We start from the raw sequence: 26687 nt of genomic DNA, 5'->3' as shown, positions 1-26687 counted from the left end.
AACGCTGAAGGCGGACGGCAGCGAGCACCCACTGCTGAGTGGATCTCCAAGGAAAGAGAGTGTCCCGTGACCGCAGACAGTTTTTATCTTTCCCTCTGAGCGTAAACACGTAAGAACGCAAAGCATCGCAAAGTCCTCTGGGGAATGGAGTTCTTCTTCTCTTCTGAGATAGGTATACCTGGAACTATCGATGATCCACGGAGCTGGAACATTAACTCTTTAACTCTAAATGCACTACATGATGTTATGATGTGGAATACCAGTACCAAAAATCATAAAACCATGACAGGAGTCAATTGGAGTCTGGATCCAAATGCCCGTAGCTCCCAGACTTCTTAAATACAAAGAAGAGTGGAAGTGGCGTACTGGTAACACCGAAGGGTCCAGTTCCACCAGAAAATGAAATACACAAGACGCAGTACTCTGTGTGATTGCATCCATGACCAGTTTCAGCTCTAAGGGGCAGAGAAGTGAAGAACTCTGTAGTATGAAGTTGCTACGTGGCTACTGAAAATGAGAAATTAAAGGAGGAATTAAATACCTTGGACTCATGCATCTGTGAAAGGGAAAGGCTACAGTGCAGGGCAGCGAGCACTTGGAGAATCCAGAAGCATGTCACCAAAACAGGAATAGGGATTAAAAAGGGCACTGTTTGCTGCTTGGCTTGGGGAGTGATGTGTAGGACTGGGAGCAGAGCATGAGCTGTGCTGTGCTACATCCCACCTGCTGGAAAGCAGAAACTGCCAGGGATGATGTCCGGATGTTTTGCGTCAGTGATCTTGTGATCAGTGGTGGTCCTGCAACTTCCTCCTGTGGAAACATTCTCCCAAATGCACACAAGGTGAGACCGAGCCAGACAAAGAGCCTCATCCTGGCCCCAGGAATTACTTTATTCCCACCTTCAGTAACAACAGAATTGGATGAAAAACAGTGTTTGGTACTCCTGGCCCAGTCCCTTCACCAGGAGACTTCCTCCATCTTTTAGAGCTGGCAAAGCTAAACCTGAAACGGTGAAATGTGTCTTCATGCCAATTGTTTCTTATACTCAAACTAAGAGACAGCTCTAGCCCTGGACAGTTTGGGCCTTAATGCAAATGCTAATCTCAGCCCTAATGCTTTCATCTGGAAGTGCTCTGCCTCAGAGGTGCCAGCTACTTTGACAGGAGAGAAAATAGACTTCGTGATTATTTCTTTTCCTTCTTGTCTTTGCCCTTGCTTTTGCCCTTGCCTTTGCCCTTGCCTTTGCCCTTGACATTCTTTTTCTTCTTCTTTTTTGGCTTGAAGGCAGACCGGATCAAGTAGCCTCTCCACAAGGCCTGGATGCGGGTGGCAGCAAGGGTCATGATAGCCAATTTCTCCAAAGCCTGCTGCTTCTTCTCCTCATAGATCCTGCGCTCCTCTTCAATCTGGGAATACTCCTGGAGAAGCACAGCATGTTTCTCCATCAGCAGTGACAGCTCAGCCTTCTCCTCGGAGTAAGCAGCGTGAATCTTCTCAAACTCAGCCTAGCAAGACAATAGAGAAATACCAGCTACAGCAATATTGAGGGCAACCAGCAGCTTCTCCCTGGACACCTGTAGGTAAGGATTCATTTACCCCTCCCAATCCAGGCAGACCTGGAACTGCAGCTGAGCTGAACCTTTCCAAAGGGACGGGATTTCAAGATAAGCCAGGTCCTAATGTCTTCGCGCTTCTCTGAAAAAACACTTTTCTAATTCTCCCTGCATTGCAAACAGCATCCATACTCAGCTGGGACCCTGACAGAGCCACAGGTAAGAACTCCTCCTGCATATGCTCTGAGCAAAGAAATGTTTCACTGAAAATCCAGATGGTGACATCCTGGAAGGACAGGCTTTTAACGGTTTAACTGTACTGCCCAGCTCAGCAGCAGTTTATTCCTTTCCTTTAACAAGCCATGCAGTGTGGAAGGTTACAGGAGCCAGTAGCGTGGATGTGTGACTTAGCAATTTCTGCCCCAGATCTGCTGGGACATAGTGCTCCAGCCAGCTAGGAAACCAAAATAATTGGACATTACTAAGCACCTGACAAGGGAAGGATCATAGGATCACATCTAAGAATGAGCATACAGTTCCTAGACTACATTTTCCTTTGGCAATAATCCAGTAGCTTTCATTCATCTCCATGGAAAGGCCAGGTACATGAAAGTAACTCGGGCCACCTCAGAGGTGAGGTTAGGGAAAGCTGACATGCTTCTCAGCCTGCTGTGGTTAACGTGGATGCCAAGACAGTGGCGTGCAGGCTGAAAAGTTTCTTATCACTTGACAGACATCTCTCGAGAGGGTCAGGGGAAACAGAAGCATGGTTTGGACTCCAGACAGGGCTGACGGGACTGAGGATCGAAGCAAAAGTGAAAGCCCTGCTCTCTAACAGCAGGATGGCTTATCTGACAGAATGTGGCACTTCATCTTCCCACAGATTCTGCAGGATTCAGCATTGGATGCAAACTTCTCTAAAATTAAAGCAGCAGAGAACTTTGCCACGCAAAGGAAGGACAAGGATACATTCTAATGCCCATACTTCTGGAAGAAGAACTGCCCCTTACACCCACAGCCTCCTGTGTGAGAGCCAAATGCCCATTTGACAGGGATCCACCTGAATATGTCAGCTCAAGGGAGAGAGCAAGGTGCTTTAGAGAGGATACCTGTTTTTCTGCCATGTCTGCGTCGTACATCTGGACCCAGTTCAGAATTTCTGTCTCCACTCTGCACTTTCTCTGAAACGAAACAAGATAGGTTACGTGCAGGCACTTAAAGCTTGGTGATACAAAGCTGGGAGGAGTGGCTGACACACCAGAAGGGTGTGCTGCCTTCAGCCAGACGTGGACAGGCTGAGAGCTGGGCAGAGAGGAACCCAGTGAGGTTCAACACGGGGAAGTACAGAGTCCTACAGCTGGGGAGGAATGACTGCACACTTCAGTACAGATTAGGGGCTGAGCTGCTGGAATCTAACTCTGCAGAGAAGGGTGCCCTGGTGGCCAAGAAGGCCAACACTATCTCGGAAAACGTTCCAAAGCATGTAGCCAGCAGGTCAAGGGATGTTCTCTCCTCTGCTCTGTGCTGGGGAGGCCACATCTGGAGCACTATGTCCAGTTCTGGGCTCACCACTTCAAGGAAGACACAAAACTTCTAGAGAGAAGCAAGAGAGAAGACACAAAAAATGATGAGAGGCGTGGAGTATCTCCCTTATGTGGAAAGGCTGAGAGCCTTCTCTAGGCTGAGAAGGCCGAGAGGGGTCTTACCAATGCTTATAAACATCTAAGGGGTAGTGTCAAGAGAATGGAAACAGGCTCTTTTTGGTCGTTCCCAGTGACAGGACAAGGGACAATGGCTCAAACTGGAACACAGGAACTTGCATCTGAACGTGAGAAAGAACTTTTGACTTTGAAGGCGTCGTAGCCCTGGAATAAGCTTCCCAGAGTTGGTAGAATCTCCCCCTCTGGAGATACTCAGAACCCACCTGGAAGTTTTCCTGTGCAACCTGCTCTAGGGAACCTGCTTTAGCAGTGGGGTTGGACTAAATGACCTCTAGAGGTCCCTCCCAACCCCTATGGTTCTGTGATTCTGTGCAAAATCCTGATTTAGAAAACAGTATCATAGCTTTGAGCCCTAGCATCACTGTATTTGAGTAGAACACCTCCTCCTTGTGGCAAGCTTGCTTCAGCTGACCTATACTTTGCTCCCGATTTGGGGATTCTCATGGAATAGACCTCTGCTCCCTGAGTCCAAAAGCACCTTATTTGTTCTGTAGTACAAAGCTGGATGAGGACTGAGGATTGTAGCACGTCAGAAAGGCGTGTTCTGTGGTAGGAAATGAAAAGCCCTCATGGAATGAGGCAAGTCATCAACAAACTGGGGCAACCACCTTAGAACTGTAGTAATAGAGAAATGCTAAACATGAAAGCCCTACAAATATGGGGCCTCTGAAAACTAAAAAGTATTTCTATGTGTAAGAACACTGTCCTGAGCTTGTACTATAACCAAGTTTTCCCCCTAGATGTTGTGTCTGTGTTCTGTGAGAGAAAGATCAGCTAGAGCCCATCACAAGCCACATACTTTCCTGTATGACACTGGCCCATGGGTTTCCAAGCCATCATAGGTCAGATGAGGCACTTCCCAGCTATTGTCACGACAAAGACAATCTCAGGCCACCCAGAGCTAGAGATGCTAGAGCACACGCTAAGGAAAGGGAAAGGAGACCTCTGTGGTCAGTAAATCTATCTGCATGAGCTGAGCAACTCCTCACAACCATCACTGCAGCAGCCTGGCTCCATTGGAAAAAGAAAAAAAAAGGCTGATAAAGCCACTGCATTAAAGGTGGTACAGTTGGATGGCTTGGATTTTGAACTGTGGCTCTAACTTGCATTTGGTGCTTTGTCAACTGTCCAGCCACTGAACTCTGAGGAGAGCACAACCTCTCCATCGTTCAGTGTCACAGCACTACACGGGGGATTTTCCAGAGCTAGGTCAGGGAACAAGAGGAGGATCTGTGAGCAGGCTACTTCCCCAGCAGCACTGCAGGCTTGTGTTCTGCTGAAATCAGCAGAGCACGAGTACAGCACAGGTATACTCTGACAAACAGCATGTGCATCCTGGCAGGAATAAAAAAACCACTTGCAGCCATGCCTAGCAGCTCTACAACAGGTTTTACCATTTACCTTTCTGAGAGCCGATTCTGATGCTCGATGCTCCAGCACCAATTTTTTGAGCTGTGCTTCTAGCTCCTGAATGTCCTGCTGTAGGCTGGCACACCTGGCCTGGGAAGCTTGCAGCACTTCTTTTTGCCGTTTTTCACCTTCCCACTTGACCTGCTGGATTTTGTTCTTGCTGCATTCATCTAGAGCTTGCATGCTGGTTTTGAGATCTTTGATGACATTGTCCTTGTTCTGAATCTAGACTCAGAAAACCAGAAGGAAATGCCATCAGGGTGTGCAGTGAGGGGTCAGGAAAAGAAAGACACAGCTGCAAATGTGGAAGTGATCTAAGAACAGGGACCTGCCACAGCTGGATGAGGGAACACAGTCAGATTGATGCAAGGTGCTTTGGAAACCTTCCCTGACTGTTCTCCTGTGAACCTGAGAATAAAGCCATAGAATGAGCAGGCCCTACTGAGACTCACTGGCACTGCAGGCTGAAGAAGCCTGCCCTGCCTCAAGAGGAGCCAGGATCACCCCTCTGGCTTCAGGTGAGGCTCAGAGTGACTGTCTGGGGGACACAGCTCAGTGGTCTGCCTGCAACAGAGATCCTCAGCTGGGAACAGTGAAACACATTTGCTCGCTATGCACTGACAGGCGGCCAAACTGCACATGAAAATCTCACGTGTCTCAGTTCACAGGTCCCCGAGGAGGGGAGGGAATGGGGAAAGCAGGCCCTTGTCTCCATTAGAACCATTCAGTGCAGTGAGCACAAGACAAAACCTTCCCCTTCTGGCCCCTCCTGCAGAAAGAAGACAAACACGCACATAAAACAAGGGATTGCTTGTCACAAGTCCAGGGCTTGAATTCTGTCACAGCCCACAGACTCACAAAAAAAAGCCTGGGAAATGCCCATTAGTTGATCCATACCTCAGCTGCCCTCGCTGAAAAGAAAAAAAAGAAATGATATCATCACACGTTAATTATAAATGCTCCAAGGTAGCTACTATTACAGAGTTGGAAGTCTCAGAAATGTTCGTTTTAAGCAAGACCGAAGGCAGAGCTGGCACTAAAAATGGATTTTAATCCAAACAATCTCTCCCTGGAATGACTTTTCATCATTTCATCAGCAGCGTATGGAGCCTCTCCCTGGCAGCTGACACTGTAGCCCCACTAAAATACTACTGCAGTCATTTATGCCTGTCCTTTTGAAGCTCAGGAACTTGTGCCACTGAAGTTGGCCTGTGAGAACAGGCCCAAGACATGCCAAGTTTAAAAAGGAAGCACTCAATAAACATTTTCCAATTATATTTAGATCTGATTTAGAAATCATTTCTGGAACCTCCTCTTTAGGACCTGCAAGAAAGGGATCGTTTTTCAGCTTACTCCAGTTTTGCTTCAGTGACACTTTGTCAAAAAACACATCCTTGTACTGTCATACCTCTTCATCTCGGGTCCTGATTGCTGCTGCCAGGTCTGCTTGTAAAGCTGTGATGATCTCCGTGTTTTTGTTGATCTGGAGGGAGATGTATTCCATGAGACGAACTGTTTCTTCTTCTTTCATGGGACTAGTCAGGAGTCGCTCCAGCATCAAGTTCCTGAACTCCCCAAAGGCTTTGATAAACGCCTCAGCTGCTGGCTCTCTTGCCCCAACTTCGTATTGCAGAGCCTTACAGAGCGAAGGGTTGGCTGTCAAGAGTCTCAGGATGTTCCTAACAGAACATTTCAGATGCTGTTCGAGCAGACAGAGAGAGCCCCTTTGTGCCTCAGCTTTCGTGGAGTCCTCTTCTTCAGGAGTGCCGAGCAGGTGCTCCATTTGTTTTGAAAGCTCCTGGTACTCCAGCAGCGCGGTTGTGATCTCAGGTCCCAGCAGGTCAGCAAACCTGTCCAGGGTGCCGATAATACGTGGGATCAAGCAGCTCAGCTCCAACTTAGCAATCGTCTCATCCAAGACTGATAGGATTATTTCTGTCTCGATGCTATTAGTATTCAACCAGCGCGGGTCTAAAACCTTCGGGGCCCCTGCTGTGCTCATTATCGGGAACTTGTTCCTTTCCTTCGTGTCCTGTGCTGGTACCTGGAGCACAGCTGGCCTCCCTGCTGCCAGCTCCCGTTAAACACTCGCGAGCTGAGTGCTTTGAGGTCGGCACGGCATCTCGTACACAGGGCGAGGCCCTCAGCGAAAGGGCGTGAAGGTTGCCCAGGGCTCTCCCGGCTGTGGGCACAGGACCGGGACCCGGGGGTGCCGCAAACCGGGGGCGTGGGGTGAGAGCTCCCAGCTCCTAAGCGCAGATCAGACCCAATCTCTGCAGCCCTCGGACGACTGTGGGACGGAGCTCACGCCCCCGTGCCTAAGGAGCATCCTCCGGTCGCTAGGCCACCCGAGCACGGGGGCGGGCTCTTTCCCGACACTCTCCGCGGCGCCCAGGCCTGGAGCCACTCAGCGTCTTCGTTCGTTTGACGGACAGCTTCACTGACCAATGAGAAGCCAGGAAAGGCCGTAGCGGGGGTGGGCGGACACTTTGGGGGCGGTGACAGGGAGCGGAGCCGTGGGCGGGGCCTGCGGGGCACCCATTCTGAGCGCTCTTTCTGTGCCTTTGAGGTGAGGTTTAGTTGGTGAGGGAAGGAGCAGCCCCAGTGGTGCTGTCCCCACATTCCCGCTGGGCTTCCACACCCTGCCAGCAGCGCATAATAATAAGCTGAAGGATAAACTTCGTACCCCCAAACTCAAACCTCCAGGCCCTCGTTGGTCATCACGGGGCTGGATAACATGGGGACAGCACGCTGCTGCTCGGCCTCGGCTCTGTTTGGTGGGTCCCTCCATGCCTTGGGGATGGGCCTGGTGGGTGAGGACCCCGCTATGGGCCTTGCTGTGCACTGCCAGGTGTGAGGCTGGGCCTCGCCCTGCAGCCTGGAGCAGAGGGATGGCACAGAGCCGTGCCAGAGTCCCCTCCCTGCCAGTGAAGCACCGCAGCTTGTTCCCGGGTTTGGGTAACTGAAGATGTCCCAGCCTGGCAGGGTAGACTCAGAGCAGCCCAGTGTATCCTGACCACAGTAGCTCTTCTGCCAAGAGCAAAACCAGAACGGTCTGGGAGCTGTACGTGTCACCAAGCTTGCATAATCCCCACCTCTTGTTTAGGATGCAGAAAAATAATCAGATCCATCCTGAACTAATTCTCTACAGTCAAATCCACCAGCCTGCCTCGTGTCCCTGAGCACCCATCCAGCCAGACGTATTCTACAATCCAAAATGTGTGGGCAGGGGATCGATGCAAGTAAGAGACTGCATTCTGGCAGCCCGGGAACACTGCTGAATTCCAGGTTTACGTTCAGGCACAGAGGCACAGTGGCTGAAGTCACTGATTCTGGAGGTTTTCAAGAGCCATGGAGATGAGGCACTGAGGAACATGGTTAGTGGGCATGGTGGGGCTTGCTCAACAACGGGACTAGATGATCTTTGTGGTCTTTTCCAACCTTTACGACATAGCCTACATTCATTTATGACATAGCCTACATTCGGCTGCAGGCAGCAAAACTGCCTGGAGGTGTCAGGGCGCTGGGATCAGAGCACATGACTTTGATCACCCAGGCTCTGCTGAGCAGAAACCCCCATTAGCAGCCCCTGCACACCCAGGTCTGGGAATCAGCCAGCACGCAGACCCGGCATGCCAAAGGGTGCAGCTCCAGCACGATTTGATCACACAGGTGTCTGGAACAAACCCAGAAGCCTACACTCATTGTTAAACTTACCCATTTCTCCCCATGTTTTCCAACAAGGAAGACCCGGGAGCAGCCAGTACAGGTCACCCCAGTCTAACAACCTCCAGGCTCCCCTAAAACTGTGCTGCACTATTTGCTTGTTGTTTTTCACCTCATTCTTGCTTTTCACTCAAGCCAGTCGGTGTAGGGCAGACACCAGCCTGCCCCGGGTGCCAGCACGAAAGAAGAAATGCGCTGTCTGTCCTATCCAGCCGGGTGCGCTGTCCTGATGCTGAAGTTTTTAAAAACAGGTGCTATGAATCTCTTTTAAGGAGAAACAAAATTCCTCTTTTAAGGAAAAACAGTGTTACAGCACCGCAGTGAGCAGGGTAGGGGATGTCCATAAGCCAAACCCCAGCCTGCTTTGGGGATTCAACCACTACCCTGAATCTCCCTGGTCTGGGATAAGGGCAGAGGAAAGTCAACACTTGAACCTTCTGCACCTGACGCTGACCTCAGCCTGCCCAGTGGCTGCTTCTGCACCTCGAGGCACTCTCCTTCAGTACCTCATTCCTTGCTTTTTTTCTCCCTAGTGCCTTAAGTTACCAATCCTTCTTCTTTTCCCAATGAGGGATTTGTTTGCACCCTCTGACTCTCTGATCCAAGCAGCCATGAAACGTGTTTTGGATCCTCTCTACAGGCACGGGAAGGAGAGACACAAGCCCCAAAATATCTTCTAACCACTTTACATCACTTTTCTGTTGCCTCGGAGGAAAGCAATCCCTTGGAAGGGTTTCTCCCTCCTGCAGCTGCCCTGCTGCCCAGCCTGTGCCCCCACACCACATCAGCCTCGTCTGTATAAATGAGTAACGTATGACAGAGAGAGGCGGTGCAGGTTCTTGCTGTAGCAGGCTGAGCACTGGCTTCCAGGAAGGACGGGCGGAAAATGCAGGCAAGCAGATGAGAAAGGCAGCAGTCAGTGCGGCGCAGCCTGCGGGAGGAGCTCTCCAGATGTTTGTCCCAATCCCTTCTCGCTCAGCAGCACTGTGCCCGCGTCCCTTTGCTCGCAGCCTGGCCACCAGCAGCAGGGGCACACAGCTTTCTACCTCTGCAGCTGAACACCTCCAGGGATTTTTCAGACCTTTCAGATGCCTTCTGCTTCAACTGGATGTGCTAACGTTCAGTCTTCTTTTTGGACTCTTCCAAGTGCTTTGCCTTTAAGAAAGGAAATGTAAGACCTTAAACCTCTGTCCTAACCTCAACATTAAGATCTCCAAAGTGGTGCTCGTCTCTGTGAAAGAAGGCATCCTGCCAGGCCCCTCCCTGCCATGAAGGCGACCTCAAAGCAAAGAAGCTGCAAAATCCATACGTATCACTTTAAACACTGATCTGAACAAAAGAAAACAAACAAAAAACCACCAGAAATCATAGAATCATAGGATGACTGAGGTTGAAAAAGACTTCCAAGATCACCAAGTCCTACCCCAACCCATCCCCACATTGCCTGCTAACCGTGTCCTGTCCTCCAGTGTCACACCTCCACTGCAGGAGCAGCCCAGATACCAGAGCAGTGTAGGTTTTGCTGATGCACTCGTGCTAATTCACTCTCAGTAACCGTGCTGCCCCAACTCCTCGAAACCCACAACATTACACACTCTGCTGGGCACACAGGTGACCATCGGCCCTGCTTCATGAATGAGAGAATGATGAATGGAAGAAAAGACATCTCAGCTCCCTCCTGTGAGGCTGAAGAAGGGGACTCCTCGACATGTCAGTGTCCTGATGACACCCTACTAATTCCAGACTCCACCTGGTATCCCCACTTCCTGCAGGAGAGGCTTTCGTGGCTCACAAACTCGTTACTGCAGTGCTCTAATTGAGAGGCCCTCAAGGGGCAATCAGGCTGCTGAGATGTCACAAAACCTTTGGCTCATTCCCATTCCTGGGCAGACAGGTGTCAACGTGTTGCCCATGTCTCATCACAGGGCTGTTTTAGGAATGACACCTAAGTGCACATCAGGTCCGACCACCCCAGCAATTGTTTCTCCCTCTGCTGTGTAGAGCCCCAAAGCTGGCATCTGCATTTGGACCTGGCAGGCTGAAGATTTAAGGGCTGAAGTGATAATTTCAGGGTTCTGAGGAACTGAGACCGAAGCGTTTGCACAAGACATTCCTCAGCCTCGCGTCATCTGTGGCTCTTGCTGCCAAGGGATGAGAAACTCCCTCCTTTTTTCCAAAACACAGCCTCCAAAACACAGCAGAGAGCGGAACAAACCCTCCCCTATGCTGGCAGGATGGCAGCCCAGGGGAGGGAGGTTGTCACCTTCTTCTCCAGAAGCAGCAGGACATGGTGGCTGGAGCGGCCAGCTGACCGAGACAGAGAGCTGAGGAGCTCAAGCTCACCCACCGTGGTGTCCAAATCCATACAGCTGTTTCAAGCAGGGGGAGATCACGTCACACAGAGTGGGGTGTGAGCAGTGCCTTCTTTGAGGAGCATGGGGACTTGGGTTGGTGTGGCTGTGTGAGGGGTCCCACCATCTCTGATCTGGTGTGTGTGAGGGGTCCCGTGGATCCCAACCAGTGGGAGGGGGTCCACTGTCCCCATAATGATGTGAGGGGCCCTAAAGAGTGTTCCAAGCCCCCAAACTGTATGAGGAGGTCTCACCAGCTCTAAAACAGAACAAGGCATCCCCCCATCCCCATAGTGGTGCGAAAGATCCCACCAATCCTAACCAGAGTGAAGGGGTCACACCAAACCCAAAATGGCACAAAGGGGCCCCACAGCCCCCAGCAGTGTTGAGAGGGTCCCACAGCCCCACACTAGTGTGAGGAGTCCTATCACCCTCAGGGCGCAGCGAGGGGTCCCTCAGCCCTGCACCAGGCCCTGGTGGGCTCCCTGCTCTCGGGCAGTGGGAAGAAGGTGACACGGGGCCACACACCGCCCAGCTCCTCCATGGCCCCACGCCCCGCACTGCGCATGCAGCACTACCATGGAATCAGTGGGGTGGGGAACGCAGCCCAGGGCAGGTTTCTAGCCGGTCTAATGGGCAGCCAGCCCATTGCAAGGGGTTGATCTTCAAGGTCCCCTTCAACCTACACTCTGTGTGTGGCCGTCTTTACACTCACGTGCAATGCTGTTTATTTTCCAGAGAAGAAGGAGGAGCAGCAGTGGCCACCGCTGCCGCTGCACGAAGCTGCGGGCTATGAGAGCTGCCCTGCACCTCCATAGGCACAGGCTGTCCCGCATCACCCCCTGCCTCTACCTCAGCGATGTCGTGGCTGCGAGCAACACGCAGCTCCTGGCTGCCAACCACATCACCACCATCATCAACATCTCCCTTGAGATGGCCAACATCTCCCACCCCGGCATTTGGTACCTGCACGTCCCGGTGGCCGACACCCCCACCGCCCCCATCTCGGCCTGCTTCAACTCTGTCTCCAACTTGATCCACAGCGTGGGTGAGCATGGGGGCCGCACGCTGCTGCACTGTGCCGCCGGGGTGAGCCGCTCGGCCACCGTCTGCATCGCTTACCTGATGAAGCACCACATCATGTCGCTGCTCAGCGCCCACGCCTGGGTCCGGTCATGCCGGCCCATCATCCGACCCAACAACGGCTTCTGGCAGCAGCTCATCTGCTACGAGTATGAGCTGTTTGGCATCAACACCGTCCACATGGTCCACTCGCGCTCCGGGATGATACCCGATGTATATGAACGGGAAGCGAGTATGGGGAATTTCTGAGCGCGGCACGGCAGAAGGTGGAGCTGCAGGGAGCTCCGAAATAAACTCTCCTTGTCCAGCAGTGGTTGGAGTCTCTGCTGCTGCAGGTGGAGGGACCGGGCTGTGAGCAGAGCCTGGGGCTGCGCTGTAAGGTCATACAGCATTGTCCGTGTCACGGTCCCACCGGTGGGAGCATCATCTCACATGTGACAGAGGGAAAGCACTTAGCCAGTCCTTTCTGCCTCCCACATGCAGATCCCTCCCTGCTCGTGCAGCCTCACCCCAGGGCAGCAGCTAATCCCTGCACAGAACAGAACTTCAACAGCGTGCTGTTGGAAAGGGGCTGGAAGAGATGCTGAAGTCCCCACAGTGGGGACACAAGAGCCATGGGAGTGTCAGAGGGCACAGGGGCACGGCACCTCACTGTCTTCTGCAGGGCCACAGCCCTTCGGGACATCCCAGCACCAGGAATGCCACTGGGCTGAGATCATGGCCTGAAATACTCAGAGAGGGGATGGCCATCAGCACTACAAAGTGTTGAAAAGAGGGCAAAGGCGTGGTGCTGTGGGATCCTGCTCCTCCAGCCCCTTTCAGGGGACAGGGTGGATGCCAGGTGCTGCACTCACCATGCTGGGGCCCTGTCTTGGTGTGGTTTGCCCTTTGGAAGGAAACCCAAAACGCCATTTCGTGCTTCCTGCTATGGAAAAGCTCCTGAAATCTGAGCCCTAAAAGCAAACAGGCAGAGGGACACACAGCTTGCGGCAGCCAAGCCCTAGGCAAGGGCAAAGCTGGTCCTGATAGCTCAGTGCCTGTCAGGTGCTCTGTGGGATGGGCACTGCTCCCCACGAGCCCTGGGGACGCTGGTACCAGTGGCAGTGGCCCTGTGGCACCGTGGTGGCCCTGCTGGGAAGGAGCTGTTCCCAGGGTGTTTCTGCAAGCAGCCTCAACACTCATTATCCCGATGGGCGTCTGAGTCCCAGCACATGTGGGTGAAGCTCTGCAGGCACAGCCCACACCGGGAGTGGGGGCTCAGCAGGTCTGGGTGTGAGGTCATGGCACGCGAGGATGGAGTATGACAAAAATAGAGCTTTATTTCAGAGCTGCCCTGGTGCCACTGCACCCACCCGGCACCAGGAGGGTGACACCACTGGGGACACCAGTTGGGGACGCAGCACCCCAAGGGCAAAACACGCTCTGTCCCACGGGGGCGTGAGCCATGCACACACCTCCCATGCATGCACACACACGTGCATGCACAGTACTGGTGCATACATGTGCACACACAGAGCCTATGCACACCCACCTGTAAGGACCTGCACACACACACTAGCGCACTGACACTTGTGCACGCACCAATAGGCTGTCACACATAACACTGTGCACAGAGCACCACTCACACACAGTCTGTGCACACCAGCACACACCTGCACAAGGTGCTCTGCACGCACACTCCACACACGTAGACTGTGCCCAGCAGCACGTGTGCCCACGTGTGTGAGACCTGCTTGCACACGTGGAACGTTCACACACCAGCACTCACACACTCACACCTGCAGAGCCTGTGCACACCAGCACGTGTGCCCTGTGCACAGAGCTGTGCACACAAACACTCGCATGTCCAGAACACACACATGCTGGCACATATGTGCACAGAGCTGTGTGCTCACACAGTGTGCACACCAAACACACACGTGCATACGTTGCTATGCACACCAGCACACACACGTGGACACGCTGCCTTGCACACCCACACATGTGCACAGCACACATACACACGGCACAGCGCACCCCAGCACACAGTGCCATGCAAGCAGAGCCGTGCACACTCGTGCTCACAACATGGTGCACACCAGCGCAGTGCCACGCTCAGCAGCTCACCCTCACGTGCCACACCCGAGTCCCACCTCCTCCACCTCCTACTGGTGCCGGGGGGACCGCTGCCGCATCCACACCGCCCAGCGCTGCGCGATGAGCTGCGGCTGCTGGTACATGAACATCCCGGCCAGCGTCAGCGCGATGCCCAGGTAGCTGAGCGCGCTCAGGCTGCTGCCGAAGAGCAGGCGGGAGAGCAGCAGGTTGCCCACCACCGTGATGTTGCCCAGCAGGTGGATGGTGAGGGCGGACGTGAGGGACAGGACGCAGAAGCTGGCCAGGTTGTAGAGGACGGAGCCCAGGCAGCTGAGCAGCACGCAGCCCCAGAGCGAGCCGTCGTAGCGCAGCACTCCCTGCCACGCCGGGGCCACCTCCAGCAGCACGGCTGCCCCGAAGAGCAGGCAGAAGCTGGGCAGCGCGGTGAGGCACAGCAGGGACACGGCGTCCAGGCGGCCGTCCTGCAGCAGCAGGCCTGGGGGGGGGACAGGGTGCAGTCACACAGAGCCCCTGCTGGGGTACAACAGCACGAAAATTGCTGGGAGAAGGGATGCGGGCCGCCCTCCGCCCTCCCCGCTGTCCCTTGGCACTGGGGATGAGCGAGCTCCATCCCACCCACATCCTCACCCTATTCCCCTCCCAAACCCCCATCGCATCCCCATCCCTATCCCGTGGCCCAGTGAGTCACAGGCTGCGGCCCCAGCGGTGGTGCCCAAGTGAGTCACGGGCAGAGGAAACGCACCCAGCCCTCCAAAAAACAGTGTGGTCAGGGCACTCCTCCCCACTGCCTGCCGAGGACATCGCAGCCTGGGTGGTGCCACTGCTCCGGCCGTGGCCCAGGGCCCTAACGGGATGGTGCAGCTCCACATGGGGACACACAGGGGACAGGGATGGGACGGTGGTTGGGAGTGGGTCCGGGAGCAGGCACAGACCTGAGGGCAGGGGGATGAGGGTGGCACAGAGGTGACAGTGGGGACACAGTGGGCAGGGGGTGACACTGAGGGGAAGGGACACCAGAGCCACAAGGCGCTGCTGGGAGAGGGATGCCCCAAAGCTAGAGTGAGCAGCTGTGACACCGAGGGAGCCCCTGGGGGCCCGGAGCACAGTGACAGTTGGGGTGCCACGAGCGCCGGCACATCCCTGGCGCGGCGTCACCAGGACATCCCGAGGGCAGACAGGTGGCACTTACTCTGCTGCAGCGACTTGAGAGCACGCAGGACGGTGGCAGCCAGGAGGACGCAGCCCCCGGGCTGGTGGAAGCGGACACCTCCGGCGATGCTGCACGCGGCCCCGGCGCAGACGGGTCCCATGGCCGCGTACTGCAGCGGGTGGTGCCGGCGGCCCCGCAGCAGTGCCGACAGCAGCAGGGTGGCCAGCGGGGCGGTGGCGTGCACGGCCTGAGCCGCGTCCAGCGGCACCAGGCTCAGCCCCAGGTTGCCCAGAGCCACGCTGCCGCAGAAGGTGAGGCTCAGCAGGTAGATCCGCGGCCGGACAGGAGGCGGCGGTCCTCGCACCCAGCCCAGCGGGTAGCCCAGCACCACGGCCGCCAGCATGTGCAGGGAGGAGAGCAGCAGCGGGTAGCGGAAACCGTGGGCTGCGAAAATCCATTTGTTGAGACCGGCCAGCGCGGTGCCGGTGCCCAGCCACGCCGCGACGGTCAGCACCAGCCGCAGCGGTGGTCGCTCCCCCGGCTGCCCCGGGTCGGGTCTGCGGGGTCGGAGGTTCCCAGCGGCGGCCGTCATCGCTGCTTCATCGCCTCCGGGGCACCGCGGGCACATGGCCGGTGCGGGCGAGCGGTGGGTTCAGCCGCGGGGTGCCATGTGCGAGCGGCACCGGCGCGGAGGAGCGAAGTTGGACGACGGGGAGCGAAGACGGGCAGGCCCTCCCCCAGCAGCCGGCGGGCGTCACCGCGGTGCGGGCAGGAGAGCTCCGGGACGCGAGAGCGGAGCAGCGGGGACGACAACCGCGCGGGGAGCTCGGAGGCGGCGGCCGCGCATCACCGCCAGAGCCGGGGGAGCGGTGACGGAGGAGCGGGGACGGCCTTCCCGGTGACGGAGCGGCTGCGTCAGTGTCCCCGGGTGACTCATGGGCGGGCGCCGTGGCTCGCAGGCCTGGCACCGCCACCGGTCCCCGCCCCGCGCAGCGCTCGCTGCCATCTGCACCCCCAGCACAGGCGTTGTTTGGCTGGACAGCACGCAAATCCGGGAGCGAAGCGTCCCAGCGCCGGCTCGGAACGGTCCCCACCGATGCCGTCACGCTCGGCCCCCGGGGTGGGGGCAGGGAGCTGCACCCCTGCTGCTGAAATCCCTGTGAGCCCACTGCCCGGGGCACGAGCAGCTCCGGAGGGTCGTGCACCCTCGGCGGCATGGTGCACACCACAACCCGGAGGCTTTCAGCCACCCGAGCAGCAATGAGAGCAGGGAGTCCCGAGCACGGAGCCCACGCCCCGCCCCCATCCTGCCCCTGCTCGGCGCACGGAGAAATCACTGCACAGCCCGGCGGTGCTGCAACGTTTCATTGCCATCATCCCATCACCAGCTCCGCTACCACTTGCTCAGGCGCAGGATGACGGTGCTCCCATCCTCCGGTCTGTAGTCGGCGATGCCTGCCGAGAGACGTGGTGGCCGGGGTAGCAGTGTGTCTGCAGGGACAGGGACACATCCCTGTGTCCCTACATCTCCGTGTTCCCCCAGCACTCACCCGTCTGCAGGCTGCTGCCGACCCCGCTGAGCAGCTGCCAGTAGTGCCGCTCCTTTGGCCATGCAGCCATGCCCAGCACCGAGGTCAGGAAGGGGCCATATGCCGTGTCCTGGGTCTCAAACCTGAGGGCAGAGCAGAGTGAGGGGCCCGGGGACGCAGCGGAGGGGACAGGGGGACAAAAGGACAGCCCCTGACCATACGATCGCTCACGTGAAGTTTTGGGATCCCTGCGGCGGGGCTGCCCTGAGCAGGTCCAGAAGCGAGGCCCCGGCAGGCGCGGGCACCGAGCTGTCATACAGCAGCTGCTGGGGGCACTCCGGCACCGGGCACTCCACCACCAACCGCACCGTCACGTTGCGCGGCCCCGGGGCTGCGGGCTCCAAGAAGACAGGCATCAACGTGTCTGTGACAGGGAGCCACGGTGCCATCAGTGCCAGCCCTGCACTGCCCACCCGCTGCCCTACGGCCCCTGCTCCTACCCAGCTCCTCCTGGCACTGCATGGAGGAGATGCCCAGGTAGCTGCGGCCGTTCAGAGCGAGCAGTGCTTGGGCCATGGTGGCAGCAGTGGTGAAGGTGTCCAGGTGCTGCAGCAGTGCAGCCATGGCTCGGCCGTACGCCGGCTGCGTCCTGCATGTGTCGGTGGCGATGAAGACCTGGGAGGGGAGGAAGGAAGCGCTCAGCACAGGACTCAGGGTCAGACCTGCACCAATGCCTGCACCTTGCATGTGTCCCACGCTCCCGCGCTCGCTCCGTGCCAGTGCCCACACTCACCTGCATGGCCAAGGGGGTGCTGAAGGTGTTCCCAATGAGCCCGTTTGCTCTCTGTGCCTCCACCAGCCTTGCCCTGGCCCTGTGCACTGCTGCCCGCAGCTCTGCTGCCAGCCCAGCCCTGATGTGTCGCTCCTTCTCCAGGCATGCAAAAGCCAATGCTGCCACTGCCTCCGTGTCTGCGGAGATGGCTGCGTCACCCCAGATGCTGCACACCCACCCCACACATGCTTTAGGTTCCCTGCTGACCCTTACCCACAGCATTGCCATCCGCGTGCCCGAAGTGCCGGTGCCGCTCGGCCACCAGGAGCCGCTGGATCACCTCCTCACGCACCCGCTTGTGGTGGACACAGAGAGCCAGCACGCCCAGGCTGTACTGGTAGAAACTGGTGAGAGGATGGCCGTGCTGCCGGGAGCCTGGGGACAGGGCACTGCTGTCACCAAAGCCAGCTGGTGGCCGCAGAGCTGCACTGCCAGCACCCGTGGGGTGCCCTCTGTGGGTGGGGTACCTCACCTGCCCAGTCCTTCTCCAGGTAATACTTGAGCCATGTCACTGGGAAGCGCAGGAGAGCGGGGTCTGGCAGGGGGCAGGTAGCACGCAGCCCCAGCAGGTACAGTGCCAGACGCCCCGTCTCCGGCATGGAGCTCCTGCAGGCAGTGGGGTCAGTGCTTGGGGAACACGGGGACCACACATCCCCATCCGCACCCCATCACCTACTTGTTGCGGTGCCGATGGCCATGGGATGAGTGGCTGGCTGCGTGCAGACTCCTGCAGGGATTGGCATCAGTGGGACCACAAAAGAGACAGGGGATGTCCCGCTATGACACGCCGGGGACCTACCGGCCGTAGCGTCCCTGGAAGACGTCCTGCAGGCGCTGCACGTAGCGCTGCTCCACGCGCAGGTCGTGCTCGCTGCCGAGGCGCAGCCCCACGTAGACGCCGGGGTCGGCATCCTGCCCCGGCTCCATCGCCACCCCCAGCAGCCGTGCACCCAATGCCCGCACTGCCACCGCCGCCTCCGCCGGAGCCTCTGTCCCCGCGGGGTCCCCGTGAGGATGGGGGAACAAGGAGTGAGTGCCCCCCAGCACCGGGGAGTGGGGTGTCCTCACCCCTACGTGTGCCCTCTACCTCGTGAAGTTGAACCCCAACATTTTGCACGACAGGGGGGGGGAGAAGGCAAGCAGAGAGAGGGGGAAACGAGGCAGGAAAAGGGTAAAAGGGAACACGGGAAAGCCAACGCTCGGCACCGCTGAGCTCCCACCCGCAGCCTGGACCCGGGGGCCCCGCTTTGGGGCAGGGACACGGTGCGCTGGAGCAGCCCAGACTCACCGCAGGGCCGGGCGGGCAGCACCGCAGCCTGCAGCAGGGCCAGGAGCAGCCACATCGCGGCGTGGGGACAGCGGGTGACAGCAGGATGAGCGGCGCCGGGCAGGAAGGCGATGACTGAGACAGTTCCGCACTCCGGGATAGAGTCAGCAGAAATGGGCGAGGACTTTGTCTGCGGGAGAGCAGATAAGGAGGAGCAGAAGGGGCGGTCACGACCCCACGTTCTGGGTCAGCCACGGAGCGGGGCAGGTCAGGGGCACCGAGCTGGGGAGGGGCGGTGGCACGGCAGCGTGACGGGACGCCGGGGGCCCTGGGGAGGAGTTACGGGGACAGCGGGGTTTCCAAGCAGAGCGCCCATCCCCCGACCTGGCACCCTGCGCGCACCCCGCAGCTAAGGGCACCCTGAGAGCAAAGCCACGCCCCCTGCACTAACCACGCCCTCTGTCGCAACCACGCCCCCTGCGATAACCACGCCCTCTATCGTAACCACGCCCCTGCGATAACACGCTCCCGCTGTGGCCACGCCCCCTGCCGTAACCGCGCCTCTGTCCCTCCCAGCGTGCCCCGCGCCGCAGGACCCCACCGGCAGGGTTGGGGCTGCCCGCGGCGCGCCTGAATGACCGCCCCCCCGCCACCGCCCCCCGTCTCACCGCCCCCGCGTCCCACCCGCATCCCTCATCCCCGCAGCAGCTCGGGGCGGCTCGGACCCGGCGGGGCTCCGGCTCGGGCGCGGAGCGGGGCGGTGCAGGCGGTGCGAGGGCAGCTGAGGGCCTTGCGCGCGGCGGAGCACGCGGCGGTGGCGGCGGGGCCATGGGTGGGCTGGAGAAGAAGAAGGTACCGGGGGGGTTCGGCCGTGCTGCGGGGCCCCGGCCCGCCCGCTCAGCCTTCCCTGGGGCTCGGTCGCGTCCCGGCCGCACGGCTCTCCCGTTTTCCTCCCCCGTTCCCTGTTTCTCCACACCGTTTCTCCTTACTGCCTCCCCACCCCTCGCGTATTCCCCCTCTTTCCCTCCGGTTTCCCCCGTTCCCCATTTCCAGCCCTCCCCATTTCTCCCCGTTACCCCCACGTGCATCCCGTCTTGTCCCCCCCCGCCTCTCCCCCCGTGACACCTCCGTGTTCCTCCTCAGTACCAGCGGGGCTCGGCCACCAACTACATCACCCGCAACAAGGCCCGCAAGAAGCTGCAGCTCAGCCTGCCCGACTTCAGGTGCGGCAGTCCCGGCGCGGGGCCGCCCTTAGCGCGGTGCCCATCCATTGCCTCCCGTGTGGGGCCGCTGCGCATCGGGCTGACCCCCGCATCCCTCCCTCCGCAGACGCCTGTGCATCCTGAAGGGGATTTACCCGCATGAGCCCAAGCACAAGAAGAAGGTGAACAAAGGCTCCACCGCAGCGAGGACCTTCTATCTCCTCAAAGACATCAAATTCCTCCTCCATGAGCCCATCGTCAACAAGTTCCGGGAGTACAAGGTACTGTCCGTGCCGGAGCCGGGCGCTGTGCGGCCCCGCAGCGCGCTGAGCCCCGCTCTGCCTGCAGATCTTTGTCCGTAAGCTGCGCAAGGCGTACGGGAAGAGCGAGTGGGGCACGGCGGAGCGGCTGAAGGACAACAAGCCCACCTACAAGCTCGACCACATCGTGAAGGAGAGGTGAGCCCTCGCTGAGTTTGCCTCTCTTCAGCAGCTCTGGGAGCTGGGTGCTGCCCTGACACGGCTCGGGGTGTTCTGTTGTAGCTGTGGGGTCACGCGGTCTCCTGCCCCAACACGTGCTCAAGGCTGTTAGCTCAGGGCAGGAGCTGTCAAGCTGGGTTTGTTGTTGTCCCTGAGCTAAGGAGTTTCCTGGCTCCCAGGGCAGCGCCAAGCCCTGCAGTGCTGTCAGAAGGTCCCTGCGAGGCTCTGTGTGCCCTGTCCCCACAGACTGCCTGGTGCTCCAGCACAGCTGTGGATGCCCATCCCTTTATTGCACGAGGTTCCCACCGGCTTCTGCAGCTCTGCCTGGGGCCGGGAGTGATGGCACCGTTCCCTCCTGCCCTGCTGCAGGTACCCCACCTTTGTGGATGCACTGCGGGACCTGGATGATGCCCTCTCCATGTGCTTCCTCTTCTCTACCTTCCCACGGACGGGCAAGTGCCACGTGCAGACCATCCAGCTGTGCCGACGCTTGGCTGTTGAGTTCCTCAACTTCGTCATCGCCTCCCGCTCCCTGCGCAAGGTGGGAGCTCTGAGGAGGGATGGGTCCTGCTGGCTGTCCCCAGTGCTCCTTTGCATCCCTGCTGTCCACTCAAGATTGCTGAGAACTGGGAGTTCCTGTAGCCTTCATCGCTCTTTTCCCACCAGGTCTTCCTCTCCATCAAGGGCATCTACTACCAGGCAGAGGTACTGGGTCAGCTCATCACCTGGATCACTCCTTACGCCTTCTCCCATGACGTGAGTACCTGGGTGCAGCAGGACCTGTGCTTTTGCTGCTGTTCCCCTCCCTGGGGCCAGGGCGGAGTGTTGGGGACATCTGTTCGCTCTTTTGCCAAAGAAACAAAACAAGTGGAGGCCACGGGGCCCTTCTGCCAGACCCTGGTGCCTGGCTGTACCAGTCTATGCAGCTCTCTTTCCTCTTTTTGTCAATTATTAAAGTATGTTTTGCCCATGAACTAAAGATTAACTGGCAGTTAGCTCAGCTGAAAGTGCCAAGGTGAATTGATTCCTGGTGCTGTCGTTGCAGGGCGGCAGGGCACTGTGCTCCTCGTGCAGCCATCCCAGCAGGACTGATACAGCTGTGGATGCTGCTGGGCCACAACCACTGGCATGCAGGAGCTCATAGTTGCTTCAGCGCTCTCCTTTTGTCCCATGTTGTTTGGGACTCGCTTAGGTTGGAGCATTCCCAGTTTGTGGCCTTTGGTACAGCTCTTGGCAGTGTCACCTCCCCAGCATCCCTTCAGTGAGCCCACGACCTTCCTCAATCCTTTGCATCGTGGCTGTCGTGGGGCTGGCTGTATTCCTGCTGTGTTTCAACTCCTGGCCCTGCTCTTTTTTGTCATCGCCTGCCCACATCACCTGGAGGAGCAGTTTAATTCCCTGAGCTGGTGCTGGGCAGGCAGCACCCTGTCCTTTATTAGGGAGTCTCCTCCTTCATTCCTGTGTCCTTCTCCTCCCCGTGTGCCCACAGCACCCAACAGACGTGGATTATCGTGTGATGGCCACCTTCACCGAGTTCTATACCACCCTGCTTGGCTTTGTCAACTTTCGCCTCTACCACTCACTCAACCTGCACTACCCCCCCAAGGTAAGGCCACCACCTGCCCTGGGGACACACCGCAGGGAGCATTGCCCCCGGGGGTTTGCACAGGTGGTGGAAGGGCTGGAGGGGAGGATTTGGGGGCAGACCATGTTTGGGAGCCATCTCCCCACCTTTCTGTTTCTGTCCAGATCGATGGCCAGGCTGAGGTTGAGCTAAAGCCTGCAGAAGGCAAGGAGTACGCCATGGATTCAGAGAGCTACCTGGAGGTGAGGGGCCCTGCTGCCAGCAGGGTCGTCACGAGTGTGTACATGAGGACCTCAGTGCCCTGGTGTGGGGCACTGGTGCAGGGGCTTTGGGGAGCACAGCCTGTCTAGCATGTGGAGGAGATGCCAACCTTTGCTGTGGCCAAAGGAGGAGCTGTGCTTGGTTTCAGGGCATCCTCTTGTGAACCTGCCCCTTTTCCCATTCCCAAAGCCCTGGCTGAGCCTTACATGTTGGTCTCTTTTGATTGCAGAAACTGTCTGCTCTGAGTGCCAGCCTGGCACGTGTGGTGGCACCAACCCAAGAGGATGATGTGGAGATGGATGAGTTCCCTGTGGAGGGGGTAAGAGCCCGGTGGCCAGGGCTGAGCCACCCCACGTGCTGTTATGGCTGAGAGGAGGCTGTCAGTGCCCAGTGTGGGACTAGGGGGACTGGCAGGAGGGATGGGGTCAGTGTCCAAGAGCCCTCTTTGCAGAGAGGAGCTCAGCTGTGCTGCGTGTGGGGAAGAGGCTGACTGCTTTGCCCCTGAGCAGGAGACTGCTGAGCAGATGGATGCGAGGAAGAAGGAGCAGGAGGCACTGGAGAAGCACAAAAAGCTGTTTGAAGGGCTGCGCTTCTTCCTCAACAGGGAGGTGCCTCGAGAGCCCCTGGCCTTCATCATCCGGTACGTGGTGGGAAGTGTTCCTGCAGCTCTGCCACCCCGTGCTGTCCTTCCCTGTTCTCTCCAGTGGCACTGCAGAGACACTGTGACCCTGAGAGAGTCAGTGTGAGACCAACTGCTTGGTGTGTTTGACTGACAGGTGCTTCGGGGGCCAAGTGTCCTGGGACAGGTCCCTGTGCATCGGTGCCACCTATGATGTAAGTGACCCATCCATCACACACCAGATCGTTGACCGTCCCCGGGTGGAGCAGCAGGTTGTGGGCAGGTGAGCCAGGTGTCCTGACCCTGGAATGGCCGTTCCTGGGCTGTTCCTGAGCTGTCCTTCGCTCTGTCTGTTCCCATCCTGCTCTTCTGCAGTCTTGCAGCCCCTTAGACACCAGAGCATGTGGCAGGAAGGCAGTGTCTGACCCCCAGCCCTGTCTCCCTCTGCCCCCAGGTATTACCTGCAGCCTCAGTGGGTTTTTGACTCAGTCAATGCCAGGCTGTGCCTCCCTGTAGCAGATTATTTCCCCGGTGTGCTGCTGCCCCCGCACCTCTCGCCCTTCGTCACAGAGCAGGAAGGAGACTACATCCCTCCTGAGAAGCTGAAGCTGCTGGCCATGCAGCGGGGCGAGGACCCAGGTGATGCCAGGCTCCTGGAGTGGAGAGGACCCAGGCAGTGCTGCTGCCTCAGCAGAGCTCTGTCTGCCTCCATGGTCAGTGACAGCGGTCTCTCTGTAGGTGAAGAGAGTGAGGAGGAGGAAGAAGAGGAAGAGGATGATGACAATGACAAAGATGAGGAAGAGGAAGAGGAAGATGAGTCTGAAAAGGAGGAGGAGATTAAATTGAAGAAGATGGAAGAGCAGAAGACTCAGAGCAACAAGGTGCAGTGCATGGCGGTGGGGTGGGAGTCCTAGGAGGGAGGGGACAGCCCCTGTGAGCTCTGTCCCTGCTGGGACTGCTCACTGCAGTGTGTCCCTGTTCTGGGACCATTCCCACAGCACTCACCGCATCCTGGGATCCTCAGCCCACATTCATGAGCTGCAGCTCTTGTTTGTGCTCAGGACCTGTCTGCCACTGTCCTGCCACCCGTTCTGGGGGTGACCAGGGAGGATGCTGTGTCTTCTGTATTACCACTGAGTAGTGTGGAAGAGCCCCTGGGGTTCCCAGCACACGGGGTCCTGAGCTCTGTGCTCTCTGCAGGCGCTTCCCGTGAAGGTGACCGCTGGCAAAGTGCGGCTGGAGGACAAGCAGCGCCTGGAGCAGGAGCAGCAAAGCGAGGAGAAGCGCCTGGCCATCATGATGATGAAGAAAAGGGAGAAATACCTCTACAAGAAGATCATGTTTGGAAAGAAACGCAAAATCCGAGAGGTAGGAGTGTAGGGATGCCCCAAGCCAAGGATCCCTGCGCTAGGTCTTCCCCAAATCAGTTTGCAGCTAGAGATACGTCCTGGTCTGTCCTCAACTTGTAAGGAAGGAGTGACTTCTGAGGTGCTCCCCACCTCTGGTTGCAGGACGGAGCTTTGCCCATAGTCCCAGGCTCCCTGCCCTGCTGTGGGGCTGGGCAGAGCTGAAGCCACTCTTCCAGGGTGAGCCTGCACCAGCACAAACATCCCACATCGATCAGTCCTGCCAGCGCTGCAGAGCTCTGGGGGTTTCCTCCCTGTACCTGGTGATGCAGTGAGGATGTTGACCTCAGGTGTACGAGGCTGTTCATGCCTCTCCAGCATTACCAGGCTGTGTTCAGACTCTGGGCAGAACTCCCTGTGCCTGCCTGGGGCTGTAGCACATGGTCAGCATGTGAAACTCAGGGCACGACTGCTCGGCTCTGTCTCCTGGTATCGAACAGCTTGGTGGGGCTGAGGTTGGAGCAGCTCTTGGTGTGTGTGGGGACTGACCTGACTGTGGGACTTGGGTTGTGTTTCTGTGCAGGCAAATAAACTGGCTGCAAAGAGGAAAGCCCACGACACTGCCGTGAAAGAGGAGAAGAAGAAAGCCAAGAAGGCACGACGAGCGTGATGGGACTTTGGGGACTAACCCTGCCTGGAATGGCTGTGTGCTGCTGAGACCATCCTGTGAGGGCAAAAAACCCTCAGCATTCCTCTTGGGACAGAAATACCAAATTAAAAATATTGCCCATCAGTAAATACACCTTCTGCTGTGCCTTATCCAGGACTCCCTCCACACAGGAAGTGGAGGAGTGTTGGTCGGTGCCATTACCTGTCCTGGGGCTCAGTGACACGGGCGTGTCCTCTCTGTGCTCTTTAAGCATCCTTAGGGCAGTGAGTGGTGCCTGAAGAACAGGAGGCCTGGGTGATCTCTGGGCTTTTGCAGCTCCGCTCCCTCCCTCTGGTGTTCACTTAGCATGCCTGCAGCCTTGCAGCGTGCAGACTGTCAGAGTCCCACCAGGCCTTGCTGGGTCGTGGTGGTGTGTACAGAGGGTGGGGGTCCAGCACAAGGAGCGGGGTTTGTCCTCAACATTGGTGAGGAGCTCACCCACCACCCAGAACGGAGCTGCTCTCCACCACCCACGCTGTGGGCTGCATTTAGCCTCTGCTTGTACTGCTATTTTATTTTCTTTTAATTAAAAAAAATGTGATGCTTTCCCCATGCTGTGTATTGTCTGTACCTTTCTGGCTGCTGTGGGGGTGATAGGACCGTGCTGCAGGCAGACCCCAGGCCCAGCCAGGAGGTGTGGATCAGTCCCCGAGTGTCACACAGGGCTGGGGACGACTCCACAGCCCCCGAGCTCCGTGGCACTGCCTGGCACCTCCTCACCCTGCACCGTGCTGAGCTTCCCAGGGCTCAGTGCGGGGTCCTGCTCCAGGCAGGCGCAGCCTGTGGCACTCAGCTGGAAGCAGTCTGCAGAAAGGAGCCCTGCAAGGAGAAGAAAACACGCCAGAGGTCAGGGGCTGCTTCTGACATCCCCTGGGAGCTGAGGGCAGCAGGCCAGCAGTGCAGAGCATGGGGAGAGCGTGCGGGACATGGTCTGGAGCTGCAGAGGGAGGGGTGAGGTTTCATAGGATTCATTTAAGACCTGGCCACCACCATTGTGGTGTCCGTTCTCCTTCTTTCCCCTTACTTCCCCTTTCCCTTCTCTTTCTCCTCCTGTTTCCCCTTTCCTCCCCTTTCCCTTTGTCAACAGTTTGCAGGATGGTTTGACCCAGTACCGTGACAACTGAGGCAGGGGGCCCGCACCCCAGGGAAGGGGGAAGGGAAAAAGGGAGATGGGCCTAGGAACAAAACAGCAGCGACGATCTGAGGAGGAAAGCTAATTTACTAAATAAGATATCAGAAAGCAAAATAACACAGTATAATACAGTATAATTGGAATTGAGGCTAATGAATCAAATAAAATGAGCGAGAGAGAGCGTCCGATAAACCGAAGGTCTTACGCTAACGGCTGCGACAAATACCCACAAATACCCACAAATACCCACAAATACCCACGCTAACGACTGCAACAAATACCCAACAAATGAGCTCCATCCCCAAGGGAGGAGGGGTGGTCCCGTGACCGCAGACAGCTTTTATCTTTCCCTCTGAGTGGAAACACGTAACAATGCAAAGCATCACAAAGCCCTCTGGGGAATGGAGTTCTTCTCTTCTGAGACAGGTACACCCAAAGCTATCAATGATCCGCAGAGCTGGAGCACTGACTCTTTAACTCCCAAAACACAACATGATGTTATGATGTGGAATATCAATAATATAACAAAAATCATAAAACCATAACACCCTTCCACTTTCTGTTTCCCTTTCCCTCTGTTTCCCTTCCCTTTCTCCTCCTGCTTCCCATTTCCTCCCCCTTTCCCTTTCTGTTTT

The 26687-nt window shown here is 57.3% G+C and overlaps 5 protein-coding genes across 5 annotated transcripts; 2 read left to right on the top strand and 3 right to left on the bottom strand.

Annotated features, from left to right (window-relative positions):
• Positions 1-883: 883 nt before the first annotated feature.
• IQCD (IQ motif containing D) lies at positions 884-11305 on the bottom strand. Its single transcript, XM_065738696.1, has 6 exons — positions 11229-11305; positions 10674-10779; positions 6093-6758; positions 4676-4909; positions 2663-2734; positions 884-1505 (listed from the first exon to the last, which is right to left on the bottom strand). The coding sequence occupies exons 1-6, from the start codon at positions 11303-11305 to the stop codon at positions 1185-1187; spliced, it is 1476 nt and encodes a 491-aa protein (XP_065594768.1). The 3' UTR covers positions 884-1184.
• A 231-nt stretch (positions 11306-11536) lies between these two features.
• Positions 11537-12093, top strand: DUSP18 (dual specificity phosphatase 18). Its single transcript, XM_065738632.1, has one exon. The coding sequence runs from the start codon at positions 11554-11556 to the stop codon at positions 12091-12093; it is 540 nt and encodes a 179-aa protein (XP_065594704.1). The 5' UTR covers positions 11537-11553.
• Positions 12094-13893: 1800 nt separating this feature from the next.
• On the bottom strand, positions 13894-15760 carry SLC35E4 (solute carrier family 35 member E4). Its single transcript, XM_065738647.1, has 2 exons — positions 15131-15760; positions 13894-14416 (listed from the first exon to the last, which is right to left on the bottom strand). Exons 1-2 carry the CDS (start codon positions 15717-15719, stop codon positions 13989-13991), a joined length of 1017 nt encoding a protein of 338 aa, XP_065594719.1. The 5' UTR covers positions 15720-15760; the 3' UTR covers positions 13894-13988.
• Positions 15761-16439: 679 nt separating this feature from the next.
• On the bottom strand, positions 16440-19066 carry TCN2 (transcobalamin 2). Its single transcript, XM_065738646.1, has 10 exons — positions 18741-19066; positions 18252-18441; positions 18129-18179; positions 17925-18058; positions 17666-17827; positions 17414-17589; positions 17121-17295; positions 16852-17044; positions 16642-16763; positions 16440-16546 (listed from the first exon to the last, which is right to left on the bottom strand). Exons 1-10 carry the CDS (start codon positions 18793-18795, stop codon positions 16485-16487), a joined length of 1320 nt encoding a protein of 439 aa, XP_065594718.1. The 5' UTR covers positions 18796-19066; the 3' UTR covers positions 16440-16484.
• Positions 19067-19501: 435 nt separating this feature from the next.
• Positions 19502-24890, top strand: PES1 (pescadillo ribosomal biogenesis factor 1). Its single transcript, XM_065738808.1, has 15 exons — positions 19502-19571; positions 19863-19942; positions 20049-20202; positions 20270-20379; positions 20770-20941; positions 21067-21156; positions 21890-22006; positions 22150-22227; positions 22476-22565; positions 22756-22886; positions 23023-23148; positions 23320-23504; positions 23604-23746; positions 24066-24233; positions 24795-24890. The coding sequence occupies exons 1-15, from the start codon at positions 19548-19550 to the stop codon at positions 24879-24881; spliced, it is 1755 nt and encodes a 584-aa protein (XP_065594880.1). The 5' UTR covers positions 19502-19547; the 3' UTR covers positions 24882-24890.
• The last annotated feature ends 1797 nt before the right edge of the window (positions 24891-26687 follow it).

The sequence above is a fragment of the Cyrtonyx montezumae genome, unplaced genomic scaffold (genome assembly GCF_038088225.1).
Source record: "Cyrtonyx montezumae isolate F1298 unplaced genomic scaffold, pur_monq_1.0 scaffold_23, whole genome shotgun sequence".
NCBI lineage: Eukaryota > Metazoa > Chordata > Aves > Galliformes > Odontophoridae > Cyrtonyx > Cyrtonyx montezumae.
This window is presented reverse-complemented; position numbering and strand designations above follow the sequence as displayed.